Genomic DNA, 19,532 nt, shown 5'->3' with positions numbered 1-19,532 from the left:
TATGTTTTAGGCGATACTAATTCTCTCGTTTGATTTGCATACTTGAGAATCTTATTGTCCACCGGAATGTGGGAAGTTATCTGAAGCTTCACACAATGAGACGTAAATAGCACTAACAAACAACATGATTTAAAGACAGAAATACAGTTGACAAAAAAATGTCTCCACAAGGTCCAATAGTATCTGTACTGAAGTTGAATTGTTCAGGGAAATAATCAGCTGCTGTTTCCAGGATCAAGGCATACATACAGTTATTGAAGAATAATTAAATAAATACAGTGTCTATTTCACAGATAGAATAGGACGCTAGTTAGTTAGTTAGTTAGTTAGTTAGTTAGATAGATAGTAGTTAGTAGTTAGTTAGTTAGTTAGTTAGTTAGTTAGTTAGTTAGTTAGTTAGTTAGTTAGTTAGTTAGATCGTAGTGGGGCTTGAGTCTCCTGGTTGATGGTCGCTGTCCATGGTGCTGAAGACGTTGGCGCACTACTGAAGCTCTTCTGCTTGTCTTTACAGGTTATTAAGTATCATTTTGAGGTCAAGTAACAAAACTAATTTGGCACACAAGTGTTTTTACAGCCTTTACTTATTTATTATTTCTTAATTTATTCATTTATTTATTTCTCTTTAATCCACCAGAAGTTTATAGCCCATAGATATCTTGGAGACAGTGCGCAGCCATCACGTCAAAGGATCGGCAAACTAAATCACAGTTTGTGTGTTTCTAACCTTGAGATTAAAGCAAGGTAACGTTGTTTTTTCTCGGTATCGCTTCATCTCGATGTCAGCTTAAAGCTCAATTTATTGTAGAACTAATTTTATGCCGCCGTCCCCCGGTTCGTTCTTCCCGCAGACTGTCGTCCTCGTCCTTCTACTAAACGAGCTTAGATTAGAAATACCTCAGTCTCCTTTTAGAGTGTCCAGTCCAGCCTTAGCGAGGAGGCGGCCGCTTTAAAACGAGCTGGCTCCGACGTCAGCGCCGTTTTGGACGCATGTGGGTTTGACATCCAATAGCCTGATAGAGGCTTTAGTCAGCCCCTTTCTCACAGGAGATCCCTCTGGTGAAGACAAACGTAGACAGGGGTAATAGCCACGGCTGCAAAGAGCATCACCAGATACAGTTAGGACCGAGATTTCCTCCTCACACAACTGCAGTTTATCATAACAGCTATAACCACCGTGTAGCCACCATGTCTGTAGCGGGGCTGAAGAAGCAATTCCACAAAGCCACTCAGGTAAGAGGAGGCGACGTCCTGGTCTCACCAGGTCTCACTAGATCTTCATGCTTAAGTGTTACGTTGTTTGAGAGCGGCGGAGTGGTGTTTGACTCTTATTGCTTTTAAATGAACTCCTGCTGCTGCACTTATATGTAGTAGGTAGTATAACCTCTAATTCAGATGCACATTGCTGTCCTGGTGCTGAAACGCACTCCACTGTAAAGAATGGCGTGATGCAGCATTGCACCAATAGAATAATTTATTACTCATGCTTTACTATGCAGCCTCCGTTTCAATATTCTGCGGTTATTTGATGCATGAAGGGAAAACACGAGATGACTGGCCATACTCAATGTCATGTTTCTGTGTGGCCGTCTGGGAGGCAGATGGCACAACAATGTGATGCCAGTGATGTCGGGGACGTCAGTTCCTCTCAGTACCCTTCAGATGACATTCCGAACCAGCAGAGCTGCAGCTCATGGCAGCCGCAAGCTGTAGCCCTATACGAAGCACGGTTTAAATCGGTGTTTCTTTCGACCAACCACAGTGGGAACTCCAACACACACCGTGTTATGCAATCATTAAGTGCGCCTTGGCGGAAATCCGCTCCTACCAGCAGTGGCACGCCATGACCTCGGCGCCCTCTAAATGCACTCATCGCCAATTGCGGGACACATGTGATGAATGAAATAACGCCCTCCCCACCTAATGCTGAATCATCTCTTAATGTCAGATGTGAGCACAGTGCATATGAAAATATTCAGTTCAAGGTTTTCTTCTTTCTTCTTTCTTCATCCCATCCATTTCAGTTTCTCAGCTATTTTATTCCCCAGAGTTTAGACTGGAAGTATACCATCATTAACTTTGAGCCAACAAGAATGATGGCCATTGATGACCAATGATCCTAAATGTGATCTTGATGGTCAAAGGCATGGACAGATCTGTCCCTGAAGCTCCCCACTATCTCCAGGGCTTTGAGTGACTTTTATTTCCGGTGCTAGCTGAGAGCTCTAGGGGATCTGAGGGAGGTTGTCCGTTTCTAGGGGTGAGTCACAGGAACACTGACAATCAGCCTCAGGCTCCACACAGCAGGACACCCAGAGCCTGGCTTACTCACTCACACACACACACACACACACACACACACGCTCCTATGTCCCTACTTGTTCTCCAGTTCACCCGGTCTCCAATTAGCCTTAGTTACAGCTCCCACTTTGCACCATTCCTCATCTTTATGAGAAATTGAGATAGGGGAAAGTAATGACTTAATTGTGACACTAATAATAGCATGTCTGTTGAAGGTCACTGGCTGTTGATATTAAAATCTCCTAATTTCATTTTAGACTTGAATAACTGAGAATAAGTAGCGATTTGCAATGTCAAAATAACCGGGACCCAATATGGTGATACAACAGAGGCTAGTATTGTATTTTAGTCGATTTATGCTGCAATTACTCTTTTAGATTAGATTAGATTAGATTAGATTAGATTAGATTAACTTTATTTATCCCACAACTGGGAAATTCATTTACCACAGCAGAAAAATAAACATCTATAGAATAAACATCTATGGAAATATACAACAAAAATATACCAAATATACACTAATAAATACAATATACACAATACACACGATATTTACATTATATTCACTCATTTGTCATTTATATTGTTGTTAATGTCACAATGACATTTGAGAGGCTTGTGGAGATGATTTAAGCCAGATACAAGAATGTTGTGATTGCATTTCCAGTGCATGTTTTTGAATTTCAGCAGATCACAAATAAAACATAAAACATACGTAGGAGTAGCATCATGTTCATGGATTACACAAAAAGAAAAAGCACTGGAAATGCTCGTGTTCTGCTGTTAAGACACTTCTCAGTTTTAATCAGGAGCTGGTTTGATCAGATTGGAAGTAGACTGCAGTCCACACAGGGCATTAGATGGCTGCACAGATTGTGTTAATTCCGTTTGATGAGTCTATTGTCACTCATTAGCAGAGCCATCTCTCTCCCTGTAGAAGATTTCTCTACTGCCTTAAATGTATCTTCGTGTGTGTGAGGTGGGGATAAATATCATATATATATGTGCGCGGGCACACAAAGAGATGTAGTCAAGTGTGAAAATATGCAGTGTGTACGTCACTATCTTTACACAGCACCGTCTTCATTACTCAGTTTTATTCCCAATGTGATTCAGCCAGCTCTAGGCTCAGAGTTAGCTGTCTCTGTGGTTTCCTGCTGTCTGTTCCTCAACATTACACCCCCTACCCCTCTTCTAAACACACACACACACACACACACACACACACACATTTCTTCTTCTTCCCCAGACTCCCAGTGGCAGAAGGCTCCTCTCAACCCCTCTGTTCCTGTGCCACAGTCCTGTAATCCAGGCCCAGACTCACATAGGCAGTGACCCAGCAATCTGGCCACTTGCACACATGTATATAGTCACACAGACACATTGCCAAACCATACTTTGGCAATAGCCCCCACCCGACACAAGAAGAGGAGGTCAGGAGATTAAGGGTTGAGACCATGGATTTAAAAGAATCGGATAGTGATTTGGCAGAATGGATATCTGCATTCACACCACTTATTTTACACAAGATGTACAATCATTGCCTCTTTTCTCATTGTCATAATTTAATGCAATTAGGAAGGGCCAACATGTATAAAATTAAAGCTGCAATAATACGTCGATCAATCAATTAGCAGATTGACAGAAAATCTGCAGTTAGTGATTTAAGCAAAAAAAAGCAAAAAGCCAAAAATGTTCTTGTTGCAGCTCCTGCAGTGTGAGAATTTTCTCTGTTTCTGTTGTAAATTGAATATCTTTGAGTTCTGGACTGTAGCTTGGCCAAAACAAGACATGATGATGATGATGATGATGATGATGATGATGTTAACAAGGACTCTGAGAAAAGGTGATGGGCATTTCTCACAATTTCCTGACATGTTACAGATCAATCAATTAAACAACAAAATGGTCTGCGGATTCATCAGTAATGAAAATAATGGTTAGATGCCCTTGATAAAACCCTCTATCATATCAGATGCGAACAGTTAATGTTCATGGATTTGCAACATTACGCATTAGCAAAGTCTCTGACGAAATTCATATTGTTTCATGAAATATATTATGTACCACTCAGGACAGCAGGACAAGGCCTCTTAGTCTTAATGTCTATAATGATGTAAGATATCAAGTTGAAAAAAAACAAATGCAACCACAATGGCATCAGACTGGTTTATATGCAAATTGGAACAGATTGCAAATCCTAAAACGCTGCATTGACCTTATAGCCCTATGCGTCACTAATTGCTAATTAGCAGTCCAGCTTTGTCTGAAGTCAAGTGTTCATCAGCTGCTTTGTGAGAGACGGAAAATCCTCAGTCTAATGCATGGAGGCTCGCAGCATTTCTTCATTTTAGACTTTATGGACTCTGCTGAGAGAAACGGCTCATAAAAGACAGAATGCCATGGAGTGATTGGGATTTTATGAGATCCGCTCACACACATGCTCACACAACCTCAGTTTCACCTTCTTACATACATCACTGGGTTATTTATTTCACACAATCACACTTTTCTCTGACAGAAGACATCTCTCTCTCTCTCTCTCTCTCTCTCTTTCTCTCTCTCTCTCTCTCTCACTCACTCACTCAAGGACACTGGGGCTCAGAGTGGTGCATTAATAACGGGGGCCATTTTAAAAAGAATGGAAGCACAGGGCATGAAGGGTAAAACCCAGTAGGTCCACTAGAAATTGGTTTTTCAAAAATGTATTTGCTTATTAACCAAGAAATCCATTACTCACTTTCACTGTGGACTATGTAATAAAGTGATATAACTCTGTATACTCTGTACTTAGAAATGGTTTGTATGATGGCTGTAATATCTACTCAACTAATGGTTCAGAAAAGTAGGCAAACTGTGCAGTGCAACAGTCACTTCTCGCCGTTATATTTTAATCAAACCCAAGTTTAAATACCAGTTTTTATATTTATCTTAAGGCTGCAGAGAGCAGGTTTCATCTCAATCGAGTGAGCGTGTGCTGCCAGCAGGAAGACAAAAATGTGTTCATTAAATAGAAGCTGCAGCAGAGAGAGACTAGATGAAAGGGATGGCAAGAAAGCTTGAGAAAGTGTGCCAGCGTGAGTGAGAGAGGCAACAAAAAGAACAGTCTTTGGGGGTTTGGGGCTCGCAGCTTTTCCAGATAAATGGTTGTTTTGCGTCTTGTCAATGTCAGAAAGAGGCTGACAAGTTTCCCCCCAAGTTCAGCTGGTTCTGGATTTAAGTCATGTATAAATGTACTGCGTCTAAAGCACCTTTAGTTTGTTTTTTGTTTTTTGTTAATGTCAGGTTAGAGACGCTAAGAGATAGTTGCATCTTTAAGCACTGTTAAATTCATAACTATGGAAGAGCTTTTTGTCCATGTGATTTATGTCCTACTTTACATCACAATTGCACTTTGGATCCTGGAGACAGCCTATTATTCTTAAGCGGGTGCAAATTAGTCTACTTTCCACAAGAATTTCATAAGGTGTGATGTTATTATGAGACATATCACATGGTGAATTCCAGGTAGCAACGTCACCCATTATCTTTTGGAAATGAGCTCTTCAGCTGTTTTAACATGTTACTGAGAAAAGCTGCAAAACACAGCCAAGACACCTTTGAGGAACAGCTGTACGAGCTGCATGAAGTCTCATGTCAGTTGTGGCCTGTAATGGAAACAAATCTGTAGCCACTGCATGTATGTGAACATGTGTGATTGTTGGAATTCACATCTGTCTGTGCAGTATTAGGCATTGTAGAATCAAGAACCAGCGATGAAATTTGGGCAGGGTGTATTTCTTACAGCGGATAATAGAGCAGTAATCCTTTATTTTGTAGTCAGCCTTGGTTCGACAAGAGGTTTCCCAGTGTGTGTGCTGAATACTAATGCCAGTGCTACACGTCTTACCCTCATTGTATTATGTGTAGCATTTCGATTTGTCAACTGAAAACCGTCTCATTTCATTTTGTAGCTTAAAGGCAAATAATTGAGTATCAGGGACTTTTTTTTCTTGGTCCATTTAAATGTAATTCTTTATGTACGTGTGTGCACATTCAGGCATGTTCAGCATTGCTTTCCTTAGAAAAGGGTATGCAGTGTGCAAGCGCGCATGTGAGTGTGCATTGATGTAGATCCGTGCGTGCCCATGGACAGCAGTGGGGTCCTTGGATGTGGCTGACGCCTGCAGGGCTTTAGGGCAGCAGATTGTGAGTGGGTGACTCATCCAGCCTGGATCCTCACTAGGCCTACTGCAGTGCAGCGTAAAACAGATCCAGCTGGGAGATAACAGATGGGGTGGGAGGGACAAAAAGAGTGAAGCAAGGAAAGAGAGATAAGAGCAGACAAGAAACGGGGGAAGAGAGGGAGATGGAAAGCACCCTTGAGCAGGTAGGGAGTGGCAGAGAGATATAGGAAGAATTCAGCCAAGAGATACTGAAGGCGTGAGCAGGAGGAGGGACTGAGCCAGGTCAAACGTTGGAGAACAGTCGATCTGCAGGGATTTACTTTCAAGCTTAGGATAAATTTCAACCAGGCGGAATTTTGTCAGTGGACTTTGGTACAAAGCCAGTCTATCTTATTTTTTTTTTTTATCTCTTTTTTTAATTAACAATTCTGGGAATGGCTACAACAACTGTTTTCTTTATCTGTTAATCTGGCCATTAGTTCCTCAATTAATCATCTAATCGTCTATAAAATGTTGTCAGAAAAAGATTAAAAATGCCTATCAAAAAGGGGTCATCCACTTGTTTTGTCCAACCAAGAGACCAAAAAACCCAAATTATATAGTTTACTACAATGAATGATAAACAAAAGTATTACTGGGTGATGTCTGTGAAGTGTGTCAGTCATCCTGGTCAAGTATGTAGTTGTGTTTGTAGTATACAGTAACTACCCTATTGCCGGACAAGAACATCAATATCGGATGATTCATTAAACAATCAAATTATGTTCAATGACAACATTTTTAAATTTCTTGCTTTCTACAAAAGTTTTAGTATTGATTAGAAAAGATTATGTTTATAATAACTGATGGGACACAGACCCTCCTGCATGAAAGTCAATTGAGCTATACACATCCACCATTCTGACCCCGACACCTTTACTTTCCCCACCTCACTACATATGTGGCACACTTCTTCCTGCATTGGCACTGAAATTTGGCATTAGATGGAAATCGTGATGTACGGAATCGTCCAATATATTTCCTAGGGATAGTGGGCTGAGTATCAGCTGCAGACCTCATGCTTCATGTCTGCCATGTGCTCATGAGTCAGAGGACAAAGACACATTGTTGGAGTAGTCCCCCAAAGAATTTAATGTTCTTGTCCCAGGCAACCCAGTGCATCCAGCTTTTGCCAAGTTTGGATCAGCAATGCAGCAAAAGTGATGCTGCACTGGATCGAGTCCAGCGGTACAGAACCTGCAGCAATGTACCTCCCATCCTTTTATCTGGATTTATTTCCTTCGCTTACACTGCCGCTATTACTCTTCTCTTCACTCATCACTTGCTTGTCAATTGCCTTCCAGCTTAAAAAAAGAGTTTTTACTTCCCACAGTAGAGCCCTTTATCAGAAATGTCTCCATCAGGAAACCTTTTCCCTGGCTGCTCTGCTGTCCTTTGCTTGGTCTTGCTAAACAGGCATAAATTTCCCTGAGCCCTTTGACAAGTGCAAACAGCAAAACTTTCTCAGATATTTGTTCCTGGCTGCTGAAGGCTGCTCACTTCCTAAAGTTTTCAAACAGGGAAATCTTTCACTGGTTCTCAGACATGTTTCCCTATTTATTAAGCCAGCAGTGACAGTTTTTTGACTAGTGAAGTGTAAAATGTCACCTCCATTGCCTCACCTCCAACAAATATTCCCATTCATTTCCCTGACAGTGCATTAATCCGCGTCCAACATTACAACAATGAGTTTTTGTCTGTTGGCTCCTGATCATGTGAATAACATGACTCACCATCTCCAGAGTGCTACCACACATTGCAATAGAAATGTGTAGCCAAAAACAAGACAGTGACAAGTCTGACATTCTGTATAGCTCAATAAATCCCATCGACTTAGTGAAACTATTGAATGGAAGGAGAACAACTTTGAATAAACAGTCAGCGGTATCACTTTTTACAGGAGTGCACATGCAGTTGCCAGAGAGTTGAAAACTGGACTGTGGAGTCCTCAGTGTTCTGACGTCAGCTTTGTTCTGGAGGTTAATGGCAGACGGACACGGGCTGTACCAGTCCTATTCTTAGCTTGTCCTGTGGTTAGATGCTGTCGGCACATTTTGAATTTTTTTTTTTTTTTAATAAGAGCACTGGAGAGGGGTAAACTCATTAAATGTTCTCATCCAGAAAAAAAAAAAAAATTCTGAATGAAGGAAGTTTCATATCTGTCAAAGAAGAAGGATGTGCTGAGTGATGAAAAACTTTGGTGCATGGTGTTACTGCAGATTTATTCATTCCTTTTCTGACAGTGACAATTGCTTGAGGTTTTTTGTTTTGTCTTTGGAAAGTAAGCTGCTGTTCATTGCTGACCCTGGTTTCTCTCTTCTCTTTTCCTCTCCCTTCTTTTCATCCTCCCTCTCTCAGCATCAGTATTCAGGCCATGGTTGATGTTTTATTCAGGACTTGTATATTATATATTCTAGGCATCAACCACTGCAGGAGAGACGGGCGATGGCTTGAGGCTTGAAAAGGGGAATTCTCTGAACCTGTTATTAAGCATTAGGAAAAGGTTTGCCTTATCAAAACATGATTAATGGAAAACTAGGGTTGGCCCTTTTGTTTTCATTTTCCCTTTAAAATATGCTTTTAAAGATATTGACCATCAGTATGACTTGAAGTAACTGAAATTCAGCAATATTGCACAAAAAAAATAATATATTAGGTTTTTCTTTACCTCTATACATGGAAGTAACTGGGAACATTGATAAGACTAAATTTAACCATACTGACAAACACACACACACACACACACAAACGCACACACACACACACACACACATACACACACACCTACCTCGACTTCAGGGACATTTAGGTCCCTTCATTATTACCCAAATCTATAACCCAGAAGCCTGCAGTACATGCTCCTCAAAACCCATGGACCGCGTTGGTTATTGGCTTTTGTTATAGCTGCAGACGTGGTGTGGATATAATGAAGGGCAATGCAACATCATTTGCAGATATGGATGTGTTTACAGCCCCAGAGACCTTGTACAAGGTATTGTCTGTCATGTGTAGTGCATTAACACAGGATTAAAGGTCAATGATCAGACTGAGGTCATGAAACAATTCACACAACACAATCTTGTTTCAGGGCAAGGTTTGAAACAGAAAAACTTTTTTGTATTAATGAAGTTATATAGTTGTAACACATCATACTAAACAAGACAAGAAGAAAAGAACTGAGCCATAATGCTGATTGTAGAGCAATTAATAATGCAATTGTGTGACAATCAAAGTGTTAGATGGACAAAAGTTGTTTTGGTAGCAGTAATGATGTAATAACTGGCCAGAGGGTGGTGTCAAAATAAAAGTCTTTTGCAACTCATTTCACAGGGGTGTGCCTTGTTGAGAGCATGAAAGTGTTTAGAGATGTGTGTGTGTGGCAGTGCTATGCAGTCCATTTGTGTGGTGGTGGTGGTGGTGTAAACAGAAAAGTTATCATCATTAGTCTTGGCTCTATGGATGCTAATGACAGTCGGTCAGTTGGCCCATCGAAAATATTATCAGATGGATTGCCATGGAATTTGTACAGATATTCAAGATCCCCAGTGGATGAATCCTAATGACTTTGTTGATCCCCTGACTTTTCCTCTTGCGCTACCAGCAGGTTGAGATTTGCTGTTATTGAGTGCAATGTTTCAACAACTATTGGATGAATCGGTGTTAAATTTAGTACATGTATTCATGTCCGCCTCAGGATGAATTGTAATCACTTTGGTGATCATCAGGTTGAAATATCAATTTATACCTGCAAAAATGTGACATTCCCATCAGACTCAGATGTGCTTTGTGTTTAGAGCAAATGCTAGCACGCTAACACAACAACCTGAGAGGAGAATAAACCTGCATAAATTTAGCGTGTTAGCATTTTCATTATTAGCGTGTTTACATGCCAACATTAGCATTTAGCTCAAAGCACTGTTGTGCCCAAGTACAGCCTCACAGAACCATAAGCATCCCTGTGTGCTGTTAAGTCCTGTCTCTGAACATTTAGGCATGAACTAATATTATAGTTCTGCTCATATATCATCAGTGTTTCAATCAGTGCAAAATAGCAGTAAGCACACAATATAGCTGAGGCTGAGGGGAATGTAACTGTGAAGGTATCTGGTCACAAATCAGTCTGGTAGACCGACATTGACATGAATGACATCCTTAATCAGGCACAGCAAGCATGGCTTAAAAAATAGTTGAGCAAAATAGAATGAAAGCATATAACAGGAAAGGAAGGAAGCAGAAGGAAAGATGATGGAGAGCGTGAATAAAGTGTATAGCAGAGAGCAGGAAGAGATGAGAGGAGGGTTTAATGGAGTTAAGGGGAGAGAAGAGGAGGATGTTGGGAAAAAAAGACGAGGGGAAGCTGTGCTTTCATGCAGCTGTAGCATCAGGCCCTCAGTCTAATGCCTAATTTTACTGATGAAGGGACAGTAATGAGGGGTAGGAGGGAAGAGGACATGCTTTATTGTATTTACATGTCTGCTAAAGAGGGTGTCCAACAGTCTTGTGGGCGGACAGGATACATGTTTCCCCACTAAGAAAAAAACAAAAGCAAAAACATGTAATCTGATCTCAGTCATGGACACACAGTAAACTCAGTCGGCGTCCTCCCACCAACTGCAGAGCTGAGACTGAATGGCTCGTCAGGGATTATATTCAGATTAATCAGAGCACAGTGACTTTGCATTATATTGGAGCTTTGTGTGACTCAGAATCAAGCACTGCAGCAGTAATCTGTGAAACGTGCTGCATGTGCCCGACCAGACCACCAAATGTACCATGTGATGGGGTCAGAGATTTTATGACTCCTCCTTGCTGTTTTTATCAGAGGAGTATTTTTAGTTGATTTAATCTTCGGATGTCAGTCCTCACATGCAATTTTCACATTTTCACAAGCTTCAATTCATTTTAGATTAAAAAATACTCAAAAATGTGTAATGATGATCATTTGAAGAGACAGGCACAGTATGTAAGCTCCGTTTTGGTATAATTCACTAAATATAGGCTACTTAACTTTTATTATATATAGTAATCAATATTAAAAACTTCTTACTATTATGTCATAATTGCTTTGTTATTGTTTATTATGCAGCTGACTAATGAGTAATTTAATCACGCTGGTGCTTTGCATAAACAAGCCTCTTCATCATCTTCCTGACTTGTGCTACAGGCTGAATGGTAAACAAAGTGATTTTTCTGTAACACCACCCACTGCCTGAGCTGTGGATTAGACACCTAAGCATTAGGTGCATCAACAGCGGTTTATTACCAGTGTTGCGAAGAGCTTCAGCTATTGTTGCATTTACAATACAGGGGGTAATAATTTGCCCTCTGAGCAACGCTACTTCTTCAGTGCAGACAGTGACTCGCTATCGGAAAGTGACATGACAGTCCGGTCTGACTGGGGCTAACTGGATAGCATGCTAACTTCAGTAGAAGGAAAGACGAATGAAGGTTTGATTCTGAACTCACAACGTTTCGTTTAGACTGTCAAATAAACAGCTGTTAATGCAAACGTTGGCTGTGTATCAATAGCAGCACTTATACATGGCTCCTTTAAGGATGAAAATCCTGGGAGAAAAGGAGTCTAAACATAATTTCAGTTGATAAGATTTTAGTTTTTGTCCCAGTCTTAGAAGTTATTGTGCGTCAGTCTTCATAAAAAACACCAATACCTGTATCATGAATGTTTAGAGCTACAAAAGACAGACTGTAAAATGTGAAAGGTCCTTATAAATGTGTACAATTACATTATAGTGTGTTATAAACAATTTAATAAGCATTTGTATACCGCTTATAAATGCTAAATCAGTGGACTTAAAGTAATGTGGTACCATCATAGCAAAACCAAAATATAATACATTATTTTCATACAATTTTGTCATTTTCTTTTTAGCTTCTTTTTTGGGCATATAAATATTTCATTGTAAATTATGCTTTTATTTTCAAGCTTTTAAACTATATCTTAACACCCTTCACTTTAAGAAGAGATTTTAGAAATATAAGAGAGAGCTTTCAACACCAACCTTTAAGCCCACATAGACAAGAAGATCCTAAAATGCTCTGAGGGAAAATGGAAAATATAACATCTGCAGCACCATGACAACTGAGCAAACAACATATGCTGAGGAAGAATCTGTGATTTGACTGAGCGCTCCAGAAAACTGCTAATCGAGCTTGTGTGATTGTTTTGTGTGACCCTGTTTCCAGGGTCAAGAACCGGCTTTCAGTCTAAACCTAAACAGATACGAGCAAATACACTGTTATATGTTGACCTGTTCACTTCCATTTTGCAGTCTGTTGTCTTGTTATGTATAGCACTGAGACATATTGACTAAAACAGATTCGCAATTTAATACATTGATTTACAGGTATTAGTAAGACACAAGGTCAGATGCAGGTCATTTATTGAATTCTCTGTTACTATACTGGAACATAATCTGGATTTTGTCAACCTTTTTGTAAATAATCTCCTGTAGTTTACAATGTTTTCACTCCAAATTGTTTAATGTAACATTTTAAAGTATTATTTTAATTATCATTATCATATTTATGAGTTATATTTTATTTATAATTAGATGTATTTGTCTATGAAATGTTAGATAAAAGTGAAAAAAATTCATTATAATTTTCCCATGGTGATGTATTCACTTTTTCTTTTTTTTTTGCCCAACCAATTAGATAATCACTTCAAGTCTAAATATTTCATTATTTTAGTATAAATGTATATTCCTCGGCACACATCTCTCCATGTAGGAATATAAAGCTGCAGCAATAGTCATCAATATTCTGGGCATCATTGCATTTCTGCTTTGCCTGTCCCCTCCTGTAGTGACCTTTTTTATGGACAGGAAATCTATTAAACCCGACCAATGTTGAATAGCAGATAATCAATTTCAAGTATACAGAATGTTGGTCTGCTGAGGCTTTTCAATTTTCTCCTCTTTTAATGGGTCATACAAGCCACTGGATGTATTAATGTTATTGTTTCTTTTGGGAGGGATTGGTGCAGTGTGATTGAAAGTCTGTGGTAGAGTTTGGAGGACGAGGAATCAGTGTTTTGCTGCTTTATTGATTTTAGTGTAAATTCACGGCTGCTTGTTTCTTCTAGGATCCATTACTCTGCTGTTGCTGCTGGATGGTTCAGCTTGAAGTTAGAAGTGAAAGACATTTATCTTCATCATCAATGATAATGAATCTTCTTTCATGCTAGGCAGCAGTTGTTTGGCTTCAGTGTACTGTTGCATGGAAAGCTTAATGGGTTCAGGCAGTTTATTCGAGTGTGTTTGGTGTCTCCTGCGCACTCGCTGACCACAGGCACTGTCTGCACACCTCTGGTAGATTATGACCAGATATTGTTTTCCCCATTGATGCAAACACGGTCTCTCTGACTGCATGCTGTCACAGCAGATACCCTCTGACATACTGTCCTCTCTCTTTATCTTATTCATACCCCTGCTGTTGCTGCAGATCCTTTGTCAATTGGATCTTTTCTTCCATCTAGAGCTGCACAATATATCATTTCAGCATCATCACTGCGATGTGAGCATGGGCAATAGTCACATCACAGTACATGCAGCGTCAAGTAAGGCAAATTAAATCAAACCTGTCAAGGTGCAACTTTTTTGGTGCTCGATACAAAAAGAAAACTCGCACCTTTCTCATTTTCCATAATATACAAGAAAAGTCTGTCTAGTATAATTTACTCCGATTTTACTTCTTGGGTTTTGCTAATGAGTGACATGTAGGTTCTGCATGCACAAAACCCTAACCATTCCCAACCAAAGCAGGTCCCGCCCCCGCTAGATGTTAACCACAATCTAAAAACGAGTGAAAACAAGTCAAATGGTCAAAATTCCTGTATTTTTTTTTCATATCGCAGAATGTCTGTTTTTCCCAATATCGTTCAGCGCTACTGTCAACTGTGTTTTCTAATGTGTTTAGTTTATTATTTATGTATAGATATGTATTTTATATATACATTATACATTGTGGAGCATGTGTACTTCATTGTATATATTCCATAAATGGCGTTAATATGAAAGAAAATCTATCTTATCTCTTATGTGAAAAAACAAACCACATTTTTTGACATTTTTATTCATTGTGATTACAAATAAATGGTGCATTATGTCCATCACAGATTCCTAATTTCTAAGTTGATGTTTTCAAATGGACTTATTTTGTCCAATCAACAGTTTAAACCTGAAGATATTCAGTTTACAATCACAGGCAAAGAAAAGCACAAAACCTTTGCATTGGAGAAGCTGCAATGAGGGAAATGTTGGCATTTTTACTTGAAAAATTATGTTTTTTCTATTTTCAAAACAGTTGCCAATTGTGTTGATCATCCACTCTAATTGACCAATTATTTTGGCTCAAAAATAAAATATGTAGTAGGCCTATCATACAGTGAAGAACTGATTTTAGTTTCTCCATATTTATTTTTGCTTGCCTTGCATATTTATTTTCTTTCTTCTCTTTTTCTTTGTCTCACATGCTGAATCTCCGTTCCTCCTCTTCTCTTTTTTAAAACGTTGCCCCGGTCCTCTAATTTTAACTTCAACTTTCCTTTGACCTTTAGATATCAGTAATCAAATGTTCTACATCTTGGCTATCTTCTGAGTCTCTACAGGTGTACACCCTTTACGAAACATGCCCTGTCATGTTCGCCAGATTAACCACAACAGAAGAAGTGGCAAAGACTCTGAGCATGAAAGTTCATTATTGAACTTTGGGAACAGACGTTTGACAAAATAATCCTAAATCAGTCAGTAAACCACTCACTAGCTTTTCCAGAGCTTTCAACTGCATCTCATAGCCTTTGAAAGCACAAATGACCTTACATCGATGAAGGCCACCAGAGAAAGCTCGTAAGTGGATTGGGTTAAGATTATTTTGTGAAATTCTTCTCTGTTTCATTGGTAAAGAGTTTGACATATTTTGGCTTTACTATCGATTAATCATCAATCATCGACTGATGGTGGACAGATACATTGTTGTGTTAATTGCAGACTTAGTTAAGTTTTTTAAATCATTACCTACGTGAAACATCAGGCTGATCACTTTCTCTCCTCTGTGTGTACGTGTGTGTATGTGCATCTATGAGTGTGAACAATTTGTGCAAAAGGTCAAACGTCCACTCAGAGGGACAAATCAGCGAGGGTTTTTCCTGCCAAGAAGCACATCCCGGTGTCTTTCCTGCACCCCCCTCACTGTTCCCCCTGAGACTGCAATGATAGAAAACCAACACCATGGGTTTCCTACAACAAGTCAAGAAAGCAGTAGATTTATAACGTGCCTGCTGTGTCACTTCACCCACAGTTACCTAATGTGATCATGATTTTAAAGTGAATATTATAATCTCCTCTTTCTGGATTCAGCACGTATAAAAGCCTTGGCGTTGAGCTAACTAGCTGGTGACGCACTACAATCCTCCTGAGTCTCTGATAATGCATGACTATGTGCTGAGCTTGTGTGTGTGGATCATTATATTTCATATATAGACAGTCTGCCTGCTCTCTAATAGCAATAACCCATCTCCAGAAATATTGATCTCATTTAATATTATTCCAAATTCACAATTCACAATATAATTAAAGCTGAAGCTGGTTTAATGTTACTTCTTTATGACTAATAAACTGGCTGTGAGATCTACAGTATAGATTATTTTTCTTTCTGGTGGCTGGACGACATGGATTACAGATACATCCACACACACAGCAGAGGCAGCAGTCTCAAACTGAGCTTTAATAACTGTCATCAATACTGATTTTCAGTTTTCCTTATCCTAGACAACACCATCATTACACCCACACAGATTTAACTCACGACACTGCTGGGTAAACATTAAAATGATATTACTGCGGACCTACAGGATAAATAAACATGTTTCCTTTTTCAGTTATGTGCTGGAGAAAAGTCAAGGCCTCTACAGGCCTCAAAGCTCTCTCATTATCTCTTCTGAGAGACACTCTCTCGTTTGAAATGGAAATTGCAGAGTGACGATGAAGTACAGTGAAAGAGAAAGCTAGCGTGTTGTTTATGGAGCTGGTTGCGCTTTGTGTGTGTGTGTGCGTGTACGTGCGTGTGTGCGTGTGTACGTATGTGGGTGTGGTTTCCTGAGTGTGTTTGAGTGAATGGTGAGTCACTCTGAGAATGAAGCATCATTTATAAAAAATCTTGTTGATCTCTCTTTTATGTTGGTGATGAGTGAAAAGAGACAGTCTTTAACCAATAACTGATAACTGATCTTTGATTGATTTAAAATGAATATACTAATAGCTGATATTCTGTGCACAGAAACCTCTGAAGCTGCTTTTTCACCCTTTATCCTATTCTTTCTTTCTTTTATTTAACCAAGCACAAATGTAATTAATCAGCATCTTTCTTCACTTACAGTCACCTATACCTACCTGATTGAGTAGGTTTTAGTTAAATCCCTTGGATGGGATGTCAGCTTCCTTATATGGCTAGGTACCTCAGTAGGTCACCATGAATGAAGTGAAACAAAACATGAACCCACACTGATTTGGAGAGAGTCAATTTGGCGAAAAACTTTAAATGAATATATTAAATGTGCAAAAATGAAAAAATGTTATTAAGATGTGGCTTCATTATTTTAGCTCTCAATAATATGATTAGTCAAATATCCAGTGGATATCTAAGGATATTAAGATGGAAAGAGGATAGATGTTAAGAAAGAAAGGACAAAGTATGAACAAAAAGAGAAAGAAAAATACACTTCAGTAAACAGGTGATATTAGCAAATGAGTGAGAATGGCAGTAAGTGGTTCACAAAAGATTGTGAGAGGGAATTAAAAGAGAAAATTGAACACATTGAGTCTTTCACACCTTCTTGTGGGCCCCGTGCAGAGCTATAGGTGGTGTGGCAGGGAGGTACTGAGAGTGTGATTGTCCAAAAGATACTTAGCATTAACAATGCAGTTTCATGATGAAGCAGTTTTAGTACAATAGAGGAGATACTTCCAATGGGTGAAGGATTAATTTCTTTACTTCCTCTGTAAAAATACATTCCAAAAATACCTCTGTTTTGCTGTGGATTTACAGTAAACAGACTCACTGATATTAGTCAAGAGCAATGCACACACAATCCCATTGTGTAGCAGCAAAAGCTGGCTATCATTCATGTCATGTGTGCTGTTACTCGTCCTCCATCTTTGTCTCATCATCATCATCTCCACATGTCCCAGCGCTCACAAACTCTGGCACGCTTTCCTCACACACACAGTGTCAGCTGGTCCCCCCCTCCTCCTCCTCTCCCATTTACCAAGCGGTACATGGATGGATTGGAGTGTGTGCACACATCTCCCCAGCTACAGACTCATCCCTGCTGTTACATAAGAGCCATGCAAAGGCTTACAAATCAGATTATAATAGCCACAGGCCACTCACACAGAGTGGATAGAGGTCAGTGAAGCAACATGGCCAACCAGTGGACTGATGCTGGCATGAGTCTGGACAGGGGAAACAGCTGGCACCCGGTCCTGTCTGGGTGCTCATCCAGTCAATCTGTGCTTGACGCTTACCTGTCTGTACAGGTACTGAACTGTCTGAACCAAGCAGCTAATTTAGGCTACCACCTTTGTGTCCTGGTAGGTCGTCCAACACTGTTTTTGTAAAACATCCACACCAGCGGCACTGTTGAATTTTTCTCCCCTCTAATGCCGCCTCAGGCCTTGATGTTCTGCGGGATTACTATCATCCTGAAACAGCTGTAGTTGGAGCAGGAACCAGCCACCCCCACATTGGCTCTGACCACCAGGATTTAAGAATAACAAATGGATTTTCTCCCTGATTCCACGAGAGCAAGGGTCTATTCTCAGGACGGCCAGTACAATTATAGGTTTGGTCTTAAATAAAGTATTAATATCCAGTCCCAGTTTTGTCCTTCTGGTGTTAATGTCCTTAGAAATCCTAGCAAGCTGGAAGTTTAACCATGGCAGGATAGATTCCAGTCCAGGTGAACGCAGTCAGACATATTGTTGAGTCACAGTCCAGCAGTGAGAATACTCGGCGCAGTGTTGCATGAGAAATGTGACAATGAGAACAGCAAGGCATTGAGGGTATTTGGAGTAGAGAGGAAGGAAAAGGGAGAGATGAAGACAGAAGTAGAAAGGAAGGAAGAAAACAAGAGAATAAAAATAAAGGGGGAAAAACAAGGGAGACAAAGATCTTCTGGGCATTATTATGCAATTGTTTTTGACTTTTCAGGTTTTGGCAGCTCACTGTCATCTTCCCAACTGACCCTAGCCTTTCTGTTTCCATACCTCTGTCCTCTGAGGTGAAAATGAAGCAGAAAAACGGAAAAAATATATATATATATTTATACACATGCTTGCTGAACCCAAGTGCAGATTAAATGAGAGGGAAAAATGTGATGAGCGTATTGGTTTTCCTCAGTGACATATTTGGAGATGCTTCCACACAGATCCTTCCCCACAGAGGGAAAAAGGGCAGTCAGGGAGCAGGTAGGAGGAGAAGGAGGGACGGGATGTTTTACTGCTGTCAGGAAGATTCAGATCCTCTCCTGTTATTGTCCAGCAGCAGGGGCTGTCCTCCTAATAGCCTCACTAATCACTCTTGTCATTTTTAATCTCCCTCTTCCACCCTGGGCGTATTTAAAGCAGGGGCCTCCATGTGCCCAGCCAGGATTAGACTAGTGAGCAGCAGAGGAGGGAGGAGGTGTGGGAGACAGGGGGGGAGGAGAGCAGCCGCAGCAGCAGCAGCACACTCCTTGTGCACCTCACATTGGGCGCCATGTGACTGATGCTAATGCTAACAGAACAGTTGTGAAAGCTAAGAGCATAGGTGTAAAGCAGTAAAGGGGATTGTTGAAATTACATTATCACAGTATGATGGGTGCAGTATGTGTCAGTAGGTGATGAACCGTCATGAAATTTGTTGCAGTTATTTATGCCCCACTCAGGATGAATTTTAATAACTGTGGTGATGCCCGGACTCTCTAGCACCATCATGCTATGGCTTATGAACAAATACCTGCAAAACTTCCTA

At 40.0% G+C, this 19,532-nt stretch overlaps 1 protein-coding gene across 3 annotated transcripts in view; it reads left to right on the top strand.

Annotated features, from left to right (window-relative positions):
• The first annotated feature begins 1,045 nt into the window (after nt 1–1,045).
• sh3gl2a (SH3 domain containing GRB2 like 2a, endophilin A1) overlaps nt 1,046–19,532 on the top strand; it is a 36,041-nt gene continuing 17,554 nt past the window's right edge. For 2 of the 3 annotated variants that reach the window (XM_087179825.1, XM_023428246.2), the window contains exon 1: nt 1,046–1,230. In XM_087179825.1, the coding sequence (XP_087035951.1) occupies nt 1,186–1,230 (45 nt within the window). In that variant the 5' untranslated portion in view covers nt 1,046–1,185. The remainder of the gene's footprint in view (nt 1,231–19,532) is intronic. The other variant, XM_023428244.2, reaches the window with a different exon arrangement.

The sequence above is a fragment of the Seriola lalandi genome, unplaced genomic scaffold, assembly GCF_002814215.2.
Source record: "Seriola lalandi dorsalis isolate HSWRI2012SDOR001 ecotype SW California unplaced genomic scaffold, Sedor1 jcf7180002054872, whole genome shotgun sequence".
NCBI lineage: Eukaryota > Metazoa > Chordata > Actinopteri > Carangiformes > Carangidae > Seriola > Seriola lalandi.
The sequence above is the reverse complement of the archived record's forward strand: the minus strand, read 5'-3'. Positions and strand labels throughout refer to the sequence as shown.